The sequence below is a fragment of the Gymnoscopelus braueri genome (assembly GCF_963280865.1).
Source record: "Gymnoscopelus braueri genome assembly, chromosome: 21".
NCBI classification, from domain to species: Eukaryota; Metazoa; Chordata; class Actinopteri; order Myctophiformes; family Myctophidae; genus Gymnoscopelus; species Gymnoscopelus braueri.
The window spans coordinates 21507685-21523481 of NC_137623.1; the positions used below are offsets into that span (position 1 = coordinate 21507685).

The 15797-nt window shown below is 42.8% G+C and overlaps 1 protein-coding gene across 2 annotated transcripts in view; it reads right to left on the reverse strand.

Annotated features, from left to right (window-relative positions):
- The window catches only part of dnajb6b (DnaJ heat shock protein family (Hsp40) member B6b), a 38762-nt gene that overhangs the window by 16474 nt on the left and 6491 nt on the right, over positions 1 to 15797 (reverse strand). Inside the window, exons 2-5 of one of the 2 annotated variants that reach the window (XM_080417972.1) lie at positions 9181 to 9297; positions 6723 to 6832; positions 1537 to 1611; positions 636 to 740 (exon numbers count right to left, since the gene is read on the reverse strand). In XM_080417972.1, the coding sequence (XP_080274098.1) occupies positions 636 to 740; positions 1537 to 1611; positions 6723 to 6832; positions 9181 to 9297 (407 nt within the window). Of the gene's footprint in view, positions 1 to 635; positions 744 to 1536; positions 1612 to 6722; positions 6833 to 9180; positions 9298 to 15797 lie in introns of both variants that reach the window. The other variant, XM_080417971.1, reaches the window with a different exon arrangement.

Sequence of the window (15797 nt, forward strand, 5' to 3'; positions counted from 1 at the left end):
AATGTGCTACCTTTTTGGGATTTTTTCAATTCCCATTTTTGATATGTACTTTCTGTCTGACTGTCTCTCTCTCTGTGTTTCTGTCTCTCTGTCTCACTCTTATTTACTGCATAGGGCAAACGTCCATATTCTTCTTGACCAGAAAACAAAAATGCTGCGATGCAGCATCAAATATGCAACGAGCTGAAGATAACGGTGATGAATTGTTAATACTAGCAGTGGATGTGCTCTCCTTGGACTATAATTCTCCACCATGTCCCCCTTTCTCTTGCTATATTGTCGCTGTTGGGCAGAAACCTTGTATCTCCATATTTCATATTTCTTTTTATGTTTTTTCGTAAATTATTATTTCCCTGCTTTGTAGTACAACAGTGTCACACAAAAATAGCTAAAATAGACAATCTACAATATCACAACGCATCACATGGCTTGTAGATTGGTGTGTGAGTTTAACAAAATATTGAACTTATAGAAAAGGTTATTTTTTTCCCCATTTCCTGAAAAGTAAAGGTTTTGGACATACAAGGTTCCCCCCCCCGGCAGGGCCGATATGCAAGGATGGAGAGAATGTCTTTACGGGGCTCTGCGGGGCGCTGCCTGCTGCCGTTGGCGGAGGGGGGCAGGGGTGAGCTTACCAAAGAAATCTGCAAACGGATCTCTGCCACCGAAGAATTCCCTAAAAACGTCCTCTGGATTACGGAATGTAAAGCTGTTGAAGTGGTCGCCGTTGTGGTAATGGCCTCCTGTTGAGGAGAAGATGAAGAAAAGCAAACTCACAGTCATCAACATACAAGACTGTTCCGTCTGGGGGAAATAAAAAGATGACAAATGATGTGTTTGTGTATCAACGAGAACCAAATGAAAATGGCGGAGTAGTCGTTAAGATGCTGAACCCAAAAAACAACCAAGTGAAGAAGAAGGGAATGTGTCTGAAACGATATACTGCCCTCCCTTCTTTTTATTTAACCAACAATTAGAATCAGAAAAAGGTTTCGCCCACGTACCTGATAAAGCCCTAAATGGGCGAAACGTTGTTCTGATTCTAATTGTTGGTTAAAGCAGCACTATGTAACATTCTTTCCATGTATACATTAACATTTTGTCCAATCTGTACGGTAGAATGTGTCAATACAATATAACTTATACAATTGGTTGTATTTTGTCTCCCTGCTCTTCTATTGAGACATTTAGATCGTGTCAAAGGTCATCTCTCACCTACAGACACAGGATCTGACACAAATATTGACCTGAAGTCAAGATTCAATTTATCCCCTGAGCAAGTAGGCAGGCTCTATTAGCTCAATGGTAGAAATGTCAGCAATTATGCAGGAAACCCAGTTCAAATCCGGGGTAGAGACGGGAGAGCAGTATTTTGTGTGCGGACATTCCCTTCTTCTTCATATACTATTACAGTCCCAGCTAGGTGCGAGTTATGGCAGTAAGATTTAGGGCTTTGTACGGTATGTGTGTTCAGTGACCACTGGGATCTTGCCTGTACACCATTATCCCTGGTTATTATGTAAGTTATTCTTTTACCTCCTCCTCCTCCTCCTCCTCCTCCGCCTGAGAGGCCTTCTTTACCATATCGGTCATAAGCGTTCCTCTTGTTTTCTGTGGAGAAGAGAGAGAGAGCAGTGCTTAAGGTAGGATTAAGAGGACAAGAGATGGAGCAGATAACCAGAGAGTACAGCCCGACCGATACATCGGCCTGACCGATATATATCGGCCATTATTTGACTTTTTTGATTGGCAATTATGCAGCCAAGGTGTCCCGATTTTACACCAACGTTCAATCATAGGTAAATAATAGCCGATCTACAAGCTAACGCGTCGCAACACGGCGCGTTGAGCTTGTAGTTTTGTCAAAAAACATTATGGATTAAGTTCAGTTTATGTGTGTATTTCATATTTACTTGTTTGCTTGTTCATTGTGTAATTAAACTTAAATGTTATTGAAGTTTAATACTTAATTTAAATCTATGAAAAAAATATTTGTGTTTATTTGTTTGATTATAAGTTAAATCTTCTCAAATTTGAACTTTAATCAAATCAGAGTTTTTCAAATTGATTAGAAAAGCTTGCACTTTTTGACGAAATATCAGTCAAAACATAATCTCGGTGGTCTAGGTCAAGACTCTCCAAAATAGGGACAATAGGCAACAGCAATTGTGTGGTGTTGTGAGGATCACAAAGGGCCTCCACATAAACTGTCAAACTAAATTGCTTACAAAAAAAACGAATTTGCCCTAGATTGAATTTTCATTTTGACAAATCCTACAGTGGAGTCCAGTCAAAAGTATTACATAACTAGCCTGGTAAGCCCTCCCGGTCGTGTGAATTCACATCATCATGTGTCTTCTGCAGACCGGTCTGGCCCCAAGCGCTGGGTGGGCGTGGTGTAAAGTAACTAAGTACATTTACTCAAGTACTGTACTTAAGTCAAATGTTGATGTATTTTTACTTTACTGGAGTATTTCCAATTTTCAGTCTACTCCACTACATCTCAGTGACAAATATTGTACTTTTTACTCTACAATTATTTTAAAACTTTAGTTACTAGTAACTATAATCAAAATCTACAAAGTAACTAGTAACTCAAGTTTTCAAATAATTGTAGTGGAGTAAAAAATATTATATTTTTTGAGATGTAGATGTAGTGGAGTAGAAGTAAGAATACTGAAAATAGGAAATACTCCAGTAAAGTAAAAAAATACCTCAAAATTGTACTTAAGTACAGTACTTGAGTAAATGTACTTAGCTACTTTACACCACTGAAGACAGATCTATAACACACGGCTCACAAAAGAAAACAAAAGCTAAAACAGACATCTCTCTGATCTGTAAAGCCTCAGTTACACTAGTTGTGTGCCGGGTGTCGTGCTCAGTAAATAGCAGATCTACAAGCTCTCAACGAATGTGACGCGTTGTGAGCTTGTATCTGCTATTCACGGCGTGCAACACCAGCGTGCAACTAAGTATAAATCAGGCTTAACGGGGGCAGAGACCTAGACGGGGTCCCTGGAGCACACCAGAGATACCAGGCTTAGATACTTGGCATCAGTGTAGGGCTTTTTCTTTTTCATGCATGCCCTTCATCCAGTTCACTGTGTCCACAATGCTGCAGATTTTGGACTATTTTTTAAATATATAGTAATCATAGTTAAGAGTGTTAGTTCAGTTAGCAGGTCTCCCTGTTTCTCCAGCTCTTTAGTAAACAAAGAATACATTTCAGGATACCAATTTGATTTAAATCAGGAGAGAGAACTCATACAGGACACAGAATAAACAAGTGTAATTGGAAGGGATGAAACAAAAACGAAAAAAACATGCAGACAAAATTGGAAGTGGAACACTATAAAATTGAAGTTGATAAATGGGTGCGGCTCTCCTGATTGGATGAAATTGGCAACCCACCTAAACAATTATTTTCTGTTTACTAAAGAGCTTTAACATTTTAACAAATATTTTTGAGCTTTAACATCTTAAGAAACTTTTTTCGTTTTAACTCATTAAGAAGACCTGAGGCCGATTCTACAAAATGTCTTCTAAATCCTAACTGTTTTTTGAAAAAAAAAAAATATTACAATGTCAGTGGTTTTCAAACGCTTTCATGTCAAGGACCTAAAAATGTATATGTATTTGGCCACGGACCCCCATCTCAAAATATTTTGTTCCAGGGACCCCCGAGAAGCAAAGATTTAAGTTACAAATGTTCGCTTGAGAAATATATATATTCAAAGATTTGCACAAATGTTCACGATTTCTCAATCTGCTATTTTTGAATAGCCAAAGTGTAAAATAATGCTTTTTAGCTCAAATAAAAAAATTACACAGATGCTTCTCCCGGTCTTAAAGGGTTAACCAGAAAAATATCACAGCATTTTTTTAAAGGTGCACCGTGTAGCATTTTGCAGCTTAGTCACCAGTAAATACACCTTGCAGAGAGCTGTGTTTACAAGTGACCTGAAGGGAGGTTGCGCGTTTCTAAATAAAAGTGAACGCGACCCCATAGCCAGGAGGGACATAGCAGCCATTTAGATCCCATAACCCAGAAGGCTACTTTGTTGTTAAACCTGCTAAGCCCTTAGTAATGGTCGAGTAGTATAATTTTAGCATAATGATTCAGCTACTTCAAGGGGGCAATTCCAAAGTGTTGCAATTGTTGCATTAAAAAAATGCAATAAACAAATATTGAAAATGCTCATACGCTGTATCACCGAGCACTCATAAATAAATCAACTTTTCAAATCCCCCGTGGTGCATGTCGAGCGTCTTCTACACGGAGCACGATTGGCCCGTGTTCGGGGGAGGGAAGCCGGGCGGGGGAGGGGGGATAATTGCCAACGCACGTAATCCTACGGACTGGGGGCGGCACCTGTCAGCAGGGAGTGTTGGGTGGGAGGAGTAGGATGAAGGATCTACGTCTACGTCCCCCCCCCTTGGGGGCTCCTCACTGGTAGGTGAGTCAGTAGGATACAACAGCAGTGACAACCCAGATATGTGTGCGGGGAGGAATCAAGTGGCTTAATAATGACTAAATTAGCGCGAATAAAAAAGCAAAAAAAAAAAAGCAAAAAATAATAATAATAATCAGCTTTCATGGAAATGTGTAACAGTACAGGTCCTTACACACCGGGGCGAATTCTTCATGCGAATAAATACGTTTTTTTTAAAAACCTTATAAAGTCAATGCAAGCGTCCACATCAGTTTCGCGAAGCGAAAAAGCGTCTTTTAATTATTCGGAACGAGTCCGAATTTTGCGTATATTCGCATATTCGCCGGTGTATAAGGACCTTAACAGTTAACCCATTATTTTAGATGTGTTGTCAGTTTAACTGATACTTTTAGGGGACCTGGGGAGGGCCAGGTGTCAGGGGGCCCAGGATGCAACCTGACCCCACAGACACATCTAATGTGTTGCAACACTCTCTCTAATGCAGTGCTCTCTGATGGAAGTTAATTCATTTCTAAACGGCTACCACTTCAACCACTACTATGGGGTGCACTGGACTTGTACTACTTAAACACTGATAATGCATGTGTGAACTAAATCAAATGTTTCACCTGTCAGTTTGCCAGCTCTGTGCTCTCTGTGTCAATGACAAATGTACCTCTTAATGCCATGATCAATAGCCTTCTCTCTATACATTTGAAGAACAACATACAGTAGTTTGCGGGATACAGTTTGCTCCAGCAATAACTGAATCACAGATTAAAGGTGTTCATGGTGTGAGAAACCTGCTGAAACACGCCAAAGGACACAGTGTCTGAGCCGAGTCACATTTCATCACAGGCCAAATCGATAAAGGTGCAGTAAGTGATATTCTTTTGTTAAAATGAGTGTCAAATACAGTATCTCTATTCTGATAGCAATCATTGTTATAGAGTGTTTGTTCAGTAACAAGGGTCTGCCTGTCTCATCGGCTCTTTAGTAAACAGAAAATGCATTTTCAGGTCGGGATACCATGAGAAAACTAACTACTAACTAACTAACTACTGATAGAAAGGCGTGTGTCAAATGTTACAGGAACATGCAGAAATGCTTGTGTAATCATTTTGTGCCAACCCCATCCTTTTCAAACACCGCTCTTTCATGTTTCAAGGTCTCTTTTTAGAACAGAGACAGTGTATTGTTTAAGGCATGTGAAGCACAGTTTTGGCTTGTTTTTTAAATATGAGAGATGTTTTTTTTTTAATAAACAGAAAATACGTATTTTCCGTTTATTAAAGAGCTGGAGAGACAGGGAAACCCCTGTTTTTGAACTAACACTGTATGTATAGCCATGATGACCATCAGACTTTAGAGCTTTAACGTTTTAACAAATAACGTTTTGTTTTAACCAAAACATATCACCACACAATCTTTAACTAAGACAGATCAAATAAATGACGACCTGTAGCAGAAGGCCGACATTCAAGCTCCCACACAACCCCCGAGAACAAACATTCGCCACGTTGTTTTGCTTGCTTTGAAGACTGGCATTTAATGCCCTGTGTCCTGTTGCTGTCACTGGGCGAGGGGTGGTACATGTGCGTGTCTGCAACTAACAAGCTCAGACGGCTCAGATCTACAAGCTCACAACGCGTTGCATCGCGACCCATTGTGAGCTTGTAGATCTGCTATTTTCACTATATTTGAAAGAGAGCTTAAGTGGTTAATCCATAATGTACCTTTCCCTTCCTAGAAATGTGGTGTCAAAAGTCAAAAGTACAATATTTGTCTACATATGTACTTACTACTTATGTACAGTACTCAAGTAACTGTGCTTTGTTACTATAATCCGCACATTCGTAGCTGCCGAAGTGCCGATGCAAGTTTTTTTGTGGACACAGAGACAGAAAGATTACCAACGTTTCGGACAGACTGAGCTGCCTTCTTCAGGGTGCATCGGCATCTACGAGTGTGCGGATATATACTCTTTTATTATTTAGTGTTTAATCTGTTGGCTGGCACCTCACAAGGACCGGAGTGCTGTGAACCTTTGGTAACCGTCATTACTATAATCCACCACTGAACCAAGCACATTTGCTGTACTGGACAACCTTCTTTGTAAACTGTGACAAATAATCGTATTTATCTTATTTTTGTATGTAATGTTTTTTCCTGTTTTAAAAAGGGACACTACACACATGTTAATACATTCAAACAGCTGCTTAATCCACAATGCATAATATCCCACAAGCATGCCCACGTGAATGCACAGCGCAGACACACACTTACCATCTGACAGCACCTCATATGCTTCTGACAGTTCTTTGAACTTCCCTTCGGCTTCCTCCTTATTGTCTGGGTTCTTGTCTGGATGCCACTTCAAAGCTAGTTTTCTGTATCTGTGATGCCCATAACACACACACACACACACACACACACACACACACACACACACACACACACACACACACACACACACACACACACACACACACACACACACACACACACACACACACACACACACACACACACACACACACACACACACACACACACACACACACACACACCGTTACTGTAGCACAGAGCAGCAAACAGAGATAGGGTAGAAAATGCTCCACTTGTGAAAAGCACAACATCAGTTTTTAGCTGAAACATGCTGACGTTGATATTGGAAATTTATGAAGAAGGGGGAAGTGAAGCAACTATCTTCATGTCACGGCACACTGACCTTGGAAAATAGAGCATGTCATGAAAACCGTTTCAATCTGTGGTGCTTCTCAAATGGAACAAGTCACCTGATTTAACCACAGCGGCCTTTCTCAAAGGGAACCTACTTTTAACTGTGGGCGCTTCTCAAATCAAACAATTCACATAATTTAACAATTATAAGTATCTAAGAACCCGTTGTGATATTTAAGGAAAACAAACAAACAAGCAGCTCAAATGGTCTGATGATTTTTTTCATTTTTACGTTTAAGGCAAATACTATTGTGTGTAAAGGCAGGCTTTTACATTATAGCAGATGCAGAACATCCCAGAGGAAGACATTTCGGCACATGTAGGGGTCTTACACACACACACACACACACACACACACACACACACACACACACACACACACACACACACACACACACACACACACACACACACACACACACACACACACACACACACACACACACACACACACACACACACACACACACACACACACACTCCTTCTCCCCTCCCGAGCAGAAATAACAAAGACAGACCTATACTCCATTGACGTGTGAGGTGGACTGTGGTCCAGCACTGCAGTGTGTGCTGCATGATCAGCACTTTGCTGCTAAAGCACAAGGGCAGCAGCAGCCATGGCAGTGGATTCCCTCATGATACTGGACGGGACTAAGGGTCACTCAAAAAGGCCACGGCACAATCTGTGCTGGGAATGAACGGTCTTTGTGGTCAGATCCCTTTTGTTGGAACCTATGACATGATTGGCCAGTCTAGAGAGGCCCTTAATCAACGGTCAAATGGTGGAAAGACCAGACTGGGGTCAATAGTATCCAGACAGAGTGGTGGATAATATCAGTAAAAGAAGAGACTTTTTGAAGCCAGAAAATAATTCTTTACAAAGCGATAACATCTTAGGCGTGCTGCCAATGTTGAATATGAATTAGTCCACGTTCACCAGTCTGGAAAGCTAGCAGAGAAGACGCTGTTTTTGAGATAAAACTATCAGCTGTATGACTAATTCGGTCTCACTGTGTCCTTCACACCTCGTCTACTTTAGCCAACTATCAGTTTCCTTGGAAATAGTCTGAGTCATGATCTAAATAGATTCAATATTTATGAACACCGGTCAGAATAGACTTGGCATAGCCAGCCAGATACTCTTAATGAATGCTATGACTGGATCGGGCGCATAAAGGTGGCATCTTTAAAGGATGTGTGGCAGAGTGGAACAGGTGCTACTGTTAACATCGGACAAGGTGCCAGTGATCATTATGCACATGGCCCGTTGGATATGGGAGAACGTCCACTTTATCATTTCAACTTTCATGCTGTTACATAAACATCATTCATTAAGTTATCAATGGACCAAACACAGCTTATGGAACCTGAAGTGAAAAAGAGAGCATTACAGGTGGTGTCACTGTGGGCCCTCAACCCGGCATACTTTACATTACTCAACCTGTGGTCCAGCCTATAAGAACAACACTAATGTCATTTGAAACAGGGCTGCGTTTCTTCTCTCCTCAATATTTAAACAGACAACCTCTGAAAACAAAACAGAGGCCACATGACGCTCCTCACGTGCAGGAACAACACATGTCGAGAAGCAGTTGCTGGTGACTGAAGCAGGCCTGTTCCACGGGTACATGAGGTTAACAAAGCATAATTCATAATTTGTCGCACAACAGCGCTGTTTGCTGAAAACATCAGATTAAAAAAAGAAAACAACTGACAAAAAAAACATAACCGACTACACTATAACTGACTTGAAACAAGTGACTATTAATTGAAATTGTGTTATAATTAGTGAGTGACACAGCACTTTGTCGTATGGCAATGGTATGCGACAGCAAGCAAGGTTACAGGAAGAAGAGTGGAAACTTTCTGCATTGCAGCATGCCAGCTTGTGGTCTCTCTGTTCCGTTTACACAGCTAGAGGAGGCTATAATTAACCTATTGCATCCTTCCGACTGGTCCACGACACGTTTCCAAATAGAAAAAGCAGGGCAAAAATACTTACGCTTTTTTTATGTCATCTTGCGACGCGGCTTTCTGGACCCCTAAAATGTGGTAGTACTCCCCCATGGCTCTGTGTGTGCTGGGTGCGTTGGTGGTTACGTTCCTGTGAAGAGGTCCTCTGTGGACAGACAGTGGTTAAGTCCTGTTAGTGAGGCATACTAGGCATCAGAGAGATGAAGCTCCAACAACAAACTGTGGCTGTGGGGCTGAGGCCAGCCATGCGCGAGTGGTAAAGACGGATACGCCTCCCCTACGGGCCGGAGGGGGTTATTTAGAAAGGGGAGGGGGCAACGCAGCAATACATAACAATCTAATCCACTGCACTGAATACAGAGCCCTTTATAGAGGAGGGGGGGGGGTCAGCTAATCTAACATTAGCCCAGTGAAATTACATAACAGTGATTGGGGGAGTCAGAGCTCGCCCTGAGGCCATGAGGGTGAAAATGTGATTTATCTTTGGCGTTTAAAGTCTACAGCATGGAGTCTGTGCAGCAGGCTGTTGTGTTTTTAAGACATGACCTGGTGACGTTTCAGTTATGAATCTGGGCTTTCTTGAAAACATGACAGAACATGTCTGATGGAAAAGCATTAACACAGACATCTTAGATTATCACTCACTTCCCTGAAAGCAATCTCACAGTCCCAAATCCATAGCCTCGCTCGCTTTTTATTCATGTAGACTTGAAGATTTAGATTTGAATTTCACCGGCATTGACAGGCCCTCTGAAGCAGCTTCATTTTAACAAGAGGATTCCTGTGATGTTGTACTACAACGAATTATCCGATCATAAGTGCTGAATGAAAAAAAGCCAGGCTTGCCTTGCACCACTCCCAAAAAAGGAATGTGGCATTACCACACAATCCATCACTTGGATTGTTTGCACTCTATAGGAGTGTGTTTTGTGCTGTAGGTTGAGCTCTTTAATGTATGCACCCCTCTATCTTATATATTCTACAACTGTTCTGTTACACATAAGAGAAAAGTACAGGAGTGAATAAGAGCAGAACTCAACTTCAACTCTGCTAAACGGGTAGAGAGTGGTGAAAAGAACAGACGTGAAGGAACTTTCCACTTTCACTCACCATTTCGCCTTTTTTGTATACATCAAGGAGAGTAATTAGCTGATTAGGATCTCTCTAGTCAGGCAATCTGCCAAAATTGCAAAGCTCTTGACAACTGGATTTAAAATGTCGTCAAACGGTGAGCGAGATGTACATTGGTGAACGAGGGTTCTTCCCCTTCACCTGATAGGGCGAGATGACAGGAAAGAGCCAGAAACTCAACAAATGTGTGTTCCAATAGAGCTACTCAGCAGCATCAATAATATAGCTATTGTGACCTACCACCCTTTGCAAATGCATGTCTTTTGTTGTCCTTCTACACACATTCCACTCAGCCAAATGCTTCAAAAAGCAGACCACTGCACGGATGGTGGAAATGCCAGGCTATCTAGTTGCACAGTGAAACCAAATCTAAAGGTCCTTCATAAGTAGATATCTAGATAACGGTATACTATCTCCATAATACATTATTTGTGTTAAAAACCCAACTTTGCTGTTGCTATATTTGACACTTTGTAAGCTGGCACTAGATCATGATACTCCAGGTGGTTCACAATGTCCTGTGTGGAACATTTGTGAATCCACATGAGCTGGATGGCCAATGCCAAGCTATTCAGGTGGCACCCAAAAACACAAAATGAGAAAGATGTTACATTAAACAAAACAAAAAAATTAAACAACCCATTCTGTATGCCAGACTTGGTTTGGAACGTACAATGAACAAATAGATAATGCTTGCTGCTTATGCTTGTTGGCTGTGTGTCATTATTTTCCAGTTAACTGGCATAAGATTCACCACTTGAAATCACTGTCATTGGCTCAATAGAAACATAAATAAAGAATGGATTTACTCAGGAATTCCTGCAACTACAGACTAGTAGAAGTGTTAAGCAACCAGCTGCTTTCACTTTCCCTCTGTCAGCTGTATTACCTGTGCAGTTTTCAACAACCACTTTTTGAAAGGTTAGTGCGTTAATAATTTTCATGTCAATAATCAAAATGTCAATAATCTTGATTTTACTTATGTGTTAGTGAGATAAACAGATAAAGAAATAGAATGAGAGAGAGAGAGAGAGAGAGAGAGAGAGAGAGAGAGAGAGAGAGAGACATAGTGTAGGGTGAAAAGAGAAACCTGTTTACACAGATACTGTACATCTAGGAACAGTATCCGTTTACTGTGGCCTTGTTATGACTTTAGAAACAACTTAAAAAAGAACAAGAACTCCACTGTCATACACAACTTGGCACTTCTAACGCCAGCTAACACTCCAAAGTTAGTCAAACTAAGTAGAAGCTGATGATTCTACTCTACACTTTAACTTTACCAAACACCACTGCAACTGTACAGCAGTGTTGCCAGGTCTGCTTATTATAAGCAACTTTGGGCTTGTTTTTCTGTAAAGTTGCTTATTTGTAACCTGACTCTGCCAGATGGGGGCGGTATTGAGTAACTACGTTCTCAAATAAGCTGAGAAACAAATGTGTGACGTAAGCTTCTTGGATCTGGAAGCGTCAGGTTAGCTTATTTGGGCTTGTTTCCTAATGTTCTTTAAACAACAAATTAATATGTATTTATTTTGCCATGGAAAATGTTTTGCAGCAGGGACCCCATACAAGATTTGTGTTGTTCATAAAGATTTTTCTACATTTTTCAAGATTTGATTTGAAAATAGCAGATCTACAAGCTCACAACATGTCACAATGCGACACGTTGTGAGCTTGTAGATCGGCCATTTTCAAATAGCCAATGTATATAGGTTTAAAGTGCTTACGTGGCCTAGTCGCTTCTTTGGGTTTTCATAGACCTGGTTGCTTGTTTCTCTCACAATATCTGGCAACACTGCTCCACAGCTACGCCATTTGTCACACTGAGACAGACAATAGTGGGTAGTTAGCAGGCTAAAACAATTACAACAATCGCACAAAACAAGAGACCGTTAATTACAGAATACAAACAATTTCACTAGGATAAACAAACCGGTTAGCAGTAGTTCCACTGGGAGTCCAGTTGTGTCCTGTTTGTTTGCTATTTATAACCTGTGCCCTTTCTAACTACTGTGTGTTTATGTTATGAGGGTGTGTGTGTGTGTGCGTGTGCGTGTGCGTGTGCGTTTGCGTGTGCGTGTGCGTGTGCGTGTGTGTGTGTGTGTGTGTGTGTGTGTGTGTGTGTGTCAAGGTAGCGCCAGCCAACGTCTCCTGCTCGGCAGTCGGCACTAAAACCCTGGCAGCCCTGCTTGGCATCTCGGTCAGGGGCCAGGGTCAAACTCTCCCACTGACATATAATTTCCCTCCCTCTGTCCTCCCTCTTCTCACTTTCCTTATTCTCCTCCTTCCCTGCACCTTTAATCTCCCTTTTCGTCTCTCCTACGTCTACCCCTCTCTCTCTCTCTCTCTCTCCACTAAACTCCAGATTATTTCCCGTGGTTCTCCACAACCTTCACAAAGCCCTTGACTCATCATATTGGTTCACTTCATCCCCATCATGCTCAACTAATATTACTGACCTTCTCACCCACCACCACTCGCCTAATGCCTGTGTTTGCTGGTGGTTTTGTGCACACCATGTGTATGTTGTGTGTATGCACGTGTCCATCCATGCGTATAGCTGTGTAGAATCAGCAAGTAGATCCAAAACAACAGGATGGCCAGTTTTACTCGGTGCAAATATGCCAATGTTTGTCATTCATTTCAAACCCAGTGAGAGGACCGACCAGGCTGAGACCACAGATCTAACCCAGGAAAACGTACAAATGGCTAATGTCATGTGAACCCCTCTTGTTTCATGTCATGGCATAAGTCTTGTAGCGATCAGCTATCGCACACACACCCCCATGCACACACCACTACGGTTATCCACGCCCACGAGCCATGTACAGACGGTAACGTGCAGTTTCCGTCACACACCCCACGTTACTCACGTTTTATGAATGGACTATTAAGAGATCCTCAGATGTAGTCAAAGGAGACAGGGATGAGGGCGCAACTGCAGAGAAGAAAGCAAGTGTAGAATGATTCTCTGGCAGTTTAACCCCTGGCTGCAGGAAACTGAACTTCTTGCTCGGGTTTGACTGGAACCAATACTGCTTGTGGGCCACATTTATCTGGATTCCACTGCAAAACATGAAATCCAGTCCCAGAACAATAGGGAAGGCCAGGGTCTCAACAGATAAGATAACGCAAGGTATCATGTAAGTTTGGCCAGACAGGCGAACATACACCTCACTCCATCCCAAAGGTTGCTTAGCTGCCCCGTCCGCCAGATACAGTGGTCCTCCTCTCCATGGTTTCAGGTGATTCTGTGGGGTCTTAACTTCCTTCCACAACTGTTCGTTCAACAGAGTGTAAGAAGCGCCGGTATCTAGAATCGCTTTTCCTGTCCATGAACCTATCGATAAAGGCAACACCAACTGCTGCGGGATTCCCGAGGAATAAGTGGGAGCAGCTGAAGGTAGGTAGGGATGGGTGTGCAAGGCGTTTTTTGTCCAAGCTGGACTAAATTCGTGTTAGGCTTGACCTAACTGGCACCCCAAACCCCAAACAAAGCTAAACCGTTACATAAAAAATGGCACCCCAGATGGGACTCAATGGAACAGCTAATTAATTTGAATAAGTTTTGAATCAACTTGTTCAGTGTTTGAAATATATATATATATTTTCCCCCTCTCACTAATGGCGGAAATACTGGAGGTGACAGTGGTACCTCCTGTGGTAGTGGCACAGGCTGTCACTGAACCACCTGGTGAGGCAGAGGCCACCTGGTCAGGCATAGTACCTGGTTTGGCAGCGACTGAGGCAGAGGCCACCTGGTCAGGCATAGTACCTGGTTTGGCAGCGACTGAGGCAGAGGCCACCTGGTCAGGCATAGTACCTGGTTTGGCAGCGACTGAGGGGGAGTGCTTACTCTCAGGTGGGCAGGTTGTGAATGACCTAGTGGACTTATTCATGCCTGGTGAAAGTAGCCCAACAAGGATTTTGGGAAGGACTACAGGGACAACGGTTCATTCTCTCATAGACATGGAACTTGAGGAGGAACCGGACTTGAATTCCACCAGGCCTCAAAGCAATGTGGATCCGCTGTCTATGCAGGAGGAAATTTTGGAACTCGGAAGAGCTCAACAAGAGCTGCGAACTCTTCTTCTACATAAACTGGAAACAATCAGTAGGCAGCAAGTGCAACATTCTGAATATGTGGTGGAAAAATTAACACACCTGCAGGAAACTCGGACAAAGGAAGCAATCAACACTCTGGGAAAACAACTGGACTACGTGAAAGCTCAGCTCACGGGTACCTTGACATGGCGTTTACAACAACACCACACAGACCTGCTCAAGGATATGCATTCTGCCGTTTCTCCCCTTGCCATATCTGTGAGCCGCCTCCAAACTGAGGTTTTCCAAACTACAAAGCAGCTGGACTCGCTTGCTACCAGTGTAGCCACTTCCATCGAGCCTTCTTTTCACTTGAGCTCTCTTGTGACTCCTCCTACGCAGGCCGCAGCTGGACCACCTGGGCCAGCCCCTCAACCACCATTCCAGTCTACCATGCACCCGGGTGCTGTCCATAAGGTCTTTGCCCCGGTTCCTCTCTCTCATACTGTCCTTCCATCTCATACAAACCCTCCATCTCAAACCACTCTCCCCCAGAGCTCATCTTTATCGGGTGAACGACGGAGACAGCCCATTAAGTTTGATTTTCCCACCTTTGGCAAGAGAGAGGATAACCCCGATCCTCTCTTGTTTGTGGAGAAATGCCTAGACTTCATGACCCTAAATCCCCTGACGAATGAGGAACTACTGGCCACCCTAAGAAATGTATTGCACGGCACAGCCCGTGACTGGTGGGATGTGGCCAGACTGAATGTCAATACATGGGAGGAGTTTGAGACCGGGTTCATAACAGCTTTCCTATCAGAGGATTATTCAGAGGAACTGGCGGACAGAGTGCGTAATCGTGTCCAAGGGGACAAGGAAAATGCACGAGACTTTGTTTACAGTTTTCACTCTTTGTGCTGAGCTGACCCTGACAAAACCGTGGCCGTACAAAGTTATCCAGTACCCACCAACTTGAAATCCGTTCAGCGATTTCTAGGAATGTCGGGATGGTATCACCGATATGTACCCAACTTCTCTCAGATCGCTGAGCCTCTTAACGCACTAAAACGAAAAGGAGCCAAGTTTAAATGGACCCCAGAGTGTCAATCGGCATTTGATGAGCTCAAAGGACTGCTTGTCACACCTCCGATTCTGGGCCACCCCAATTTCGACTATCCTTTTGTGGTGTACACGGACGCAAGTGAGGTGGGTCTTGGTGCAATTCTTGTACAGCAAACCGGGCTTGGCAGAGAGGAAGTGTTGGCGTTCGCCAGCAGGTCGCTGAATGCAGCAGAGCGTAATTACTCTACTACCGAGCAAGAATGCCTTGCTGTGGTCTGGGCTTTGGAAAAATGGCGCTATTATCTTGAGGGGAGATACTTCACTGTGGTAACCGACCACGCCTCCCTAGTCTGGGTCTTCCAGACCAGTAAGCCCAGTTCCAGACTCATCCGGTGGGCCCTA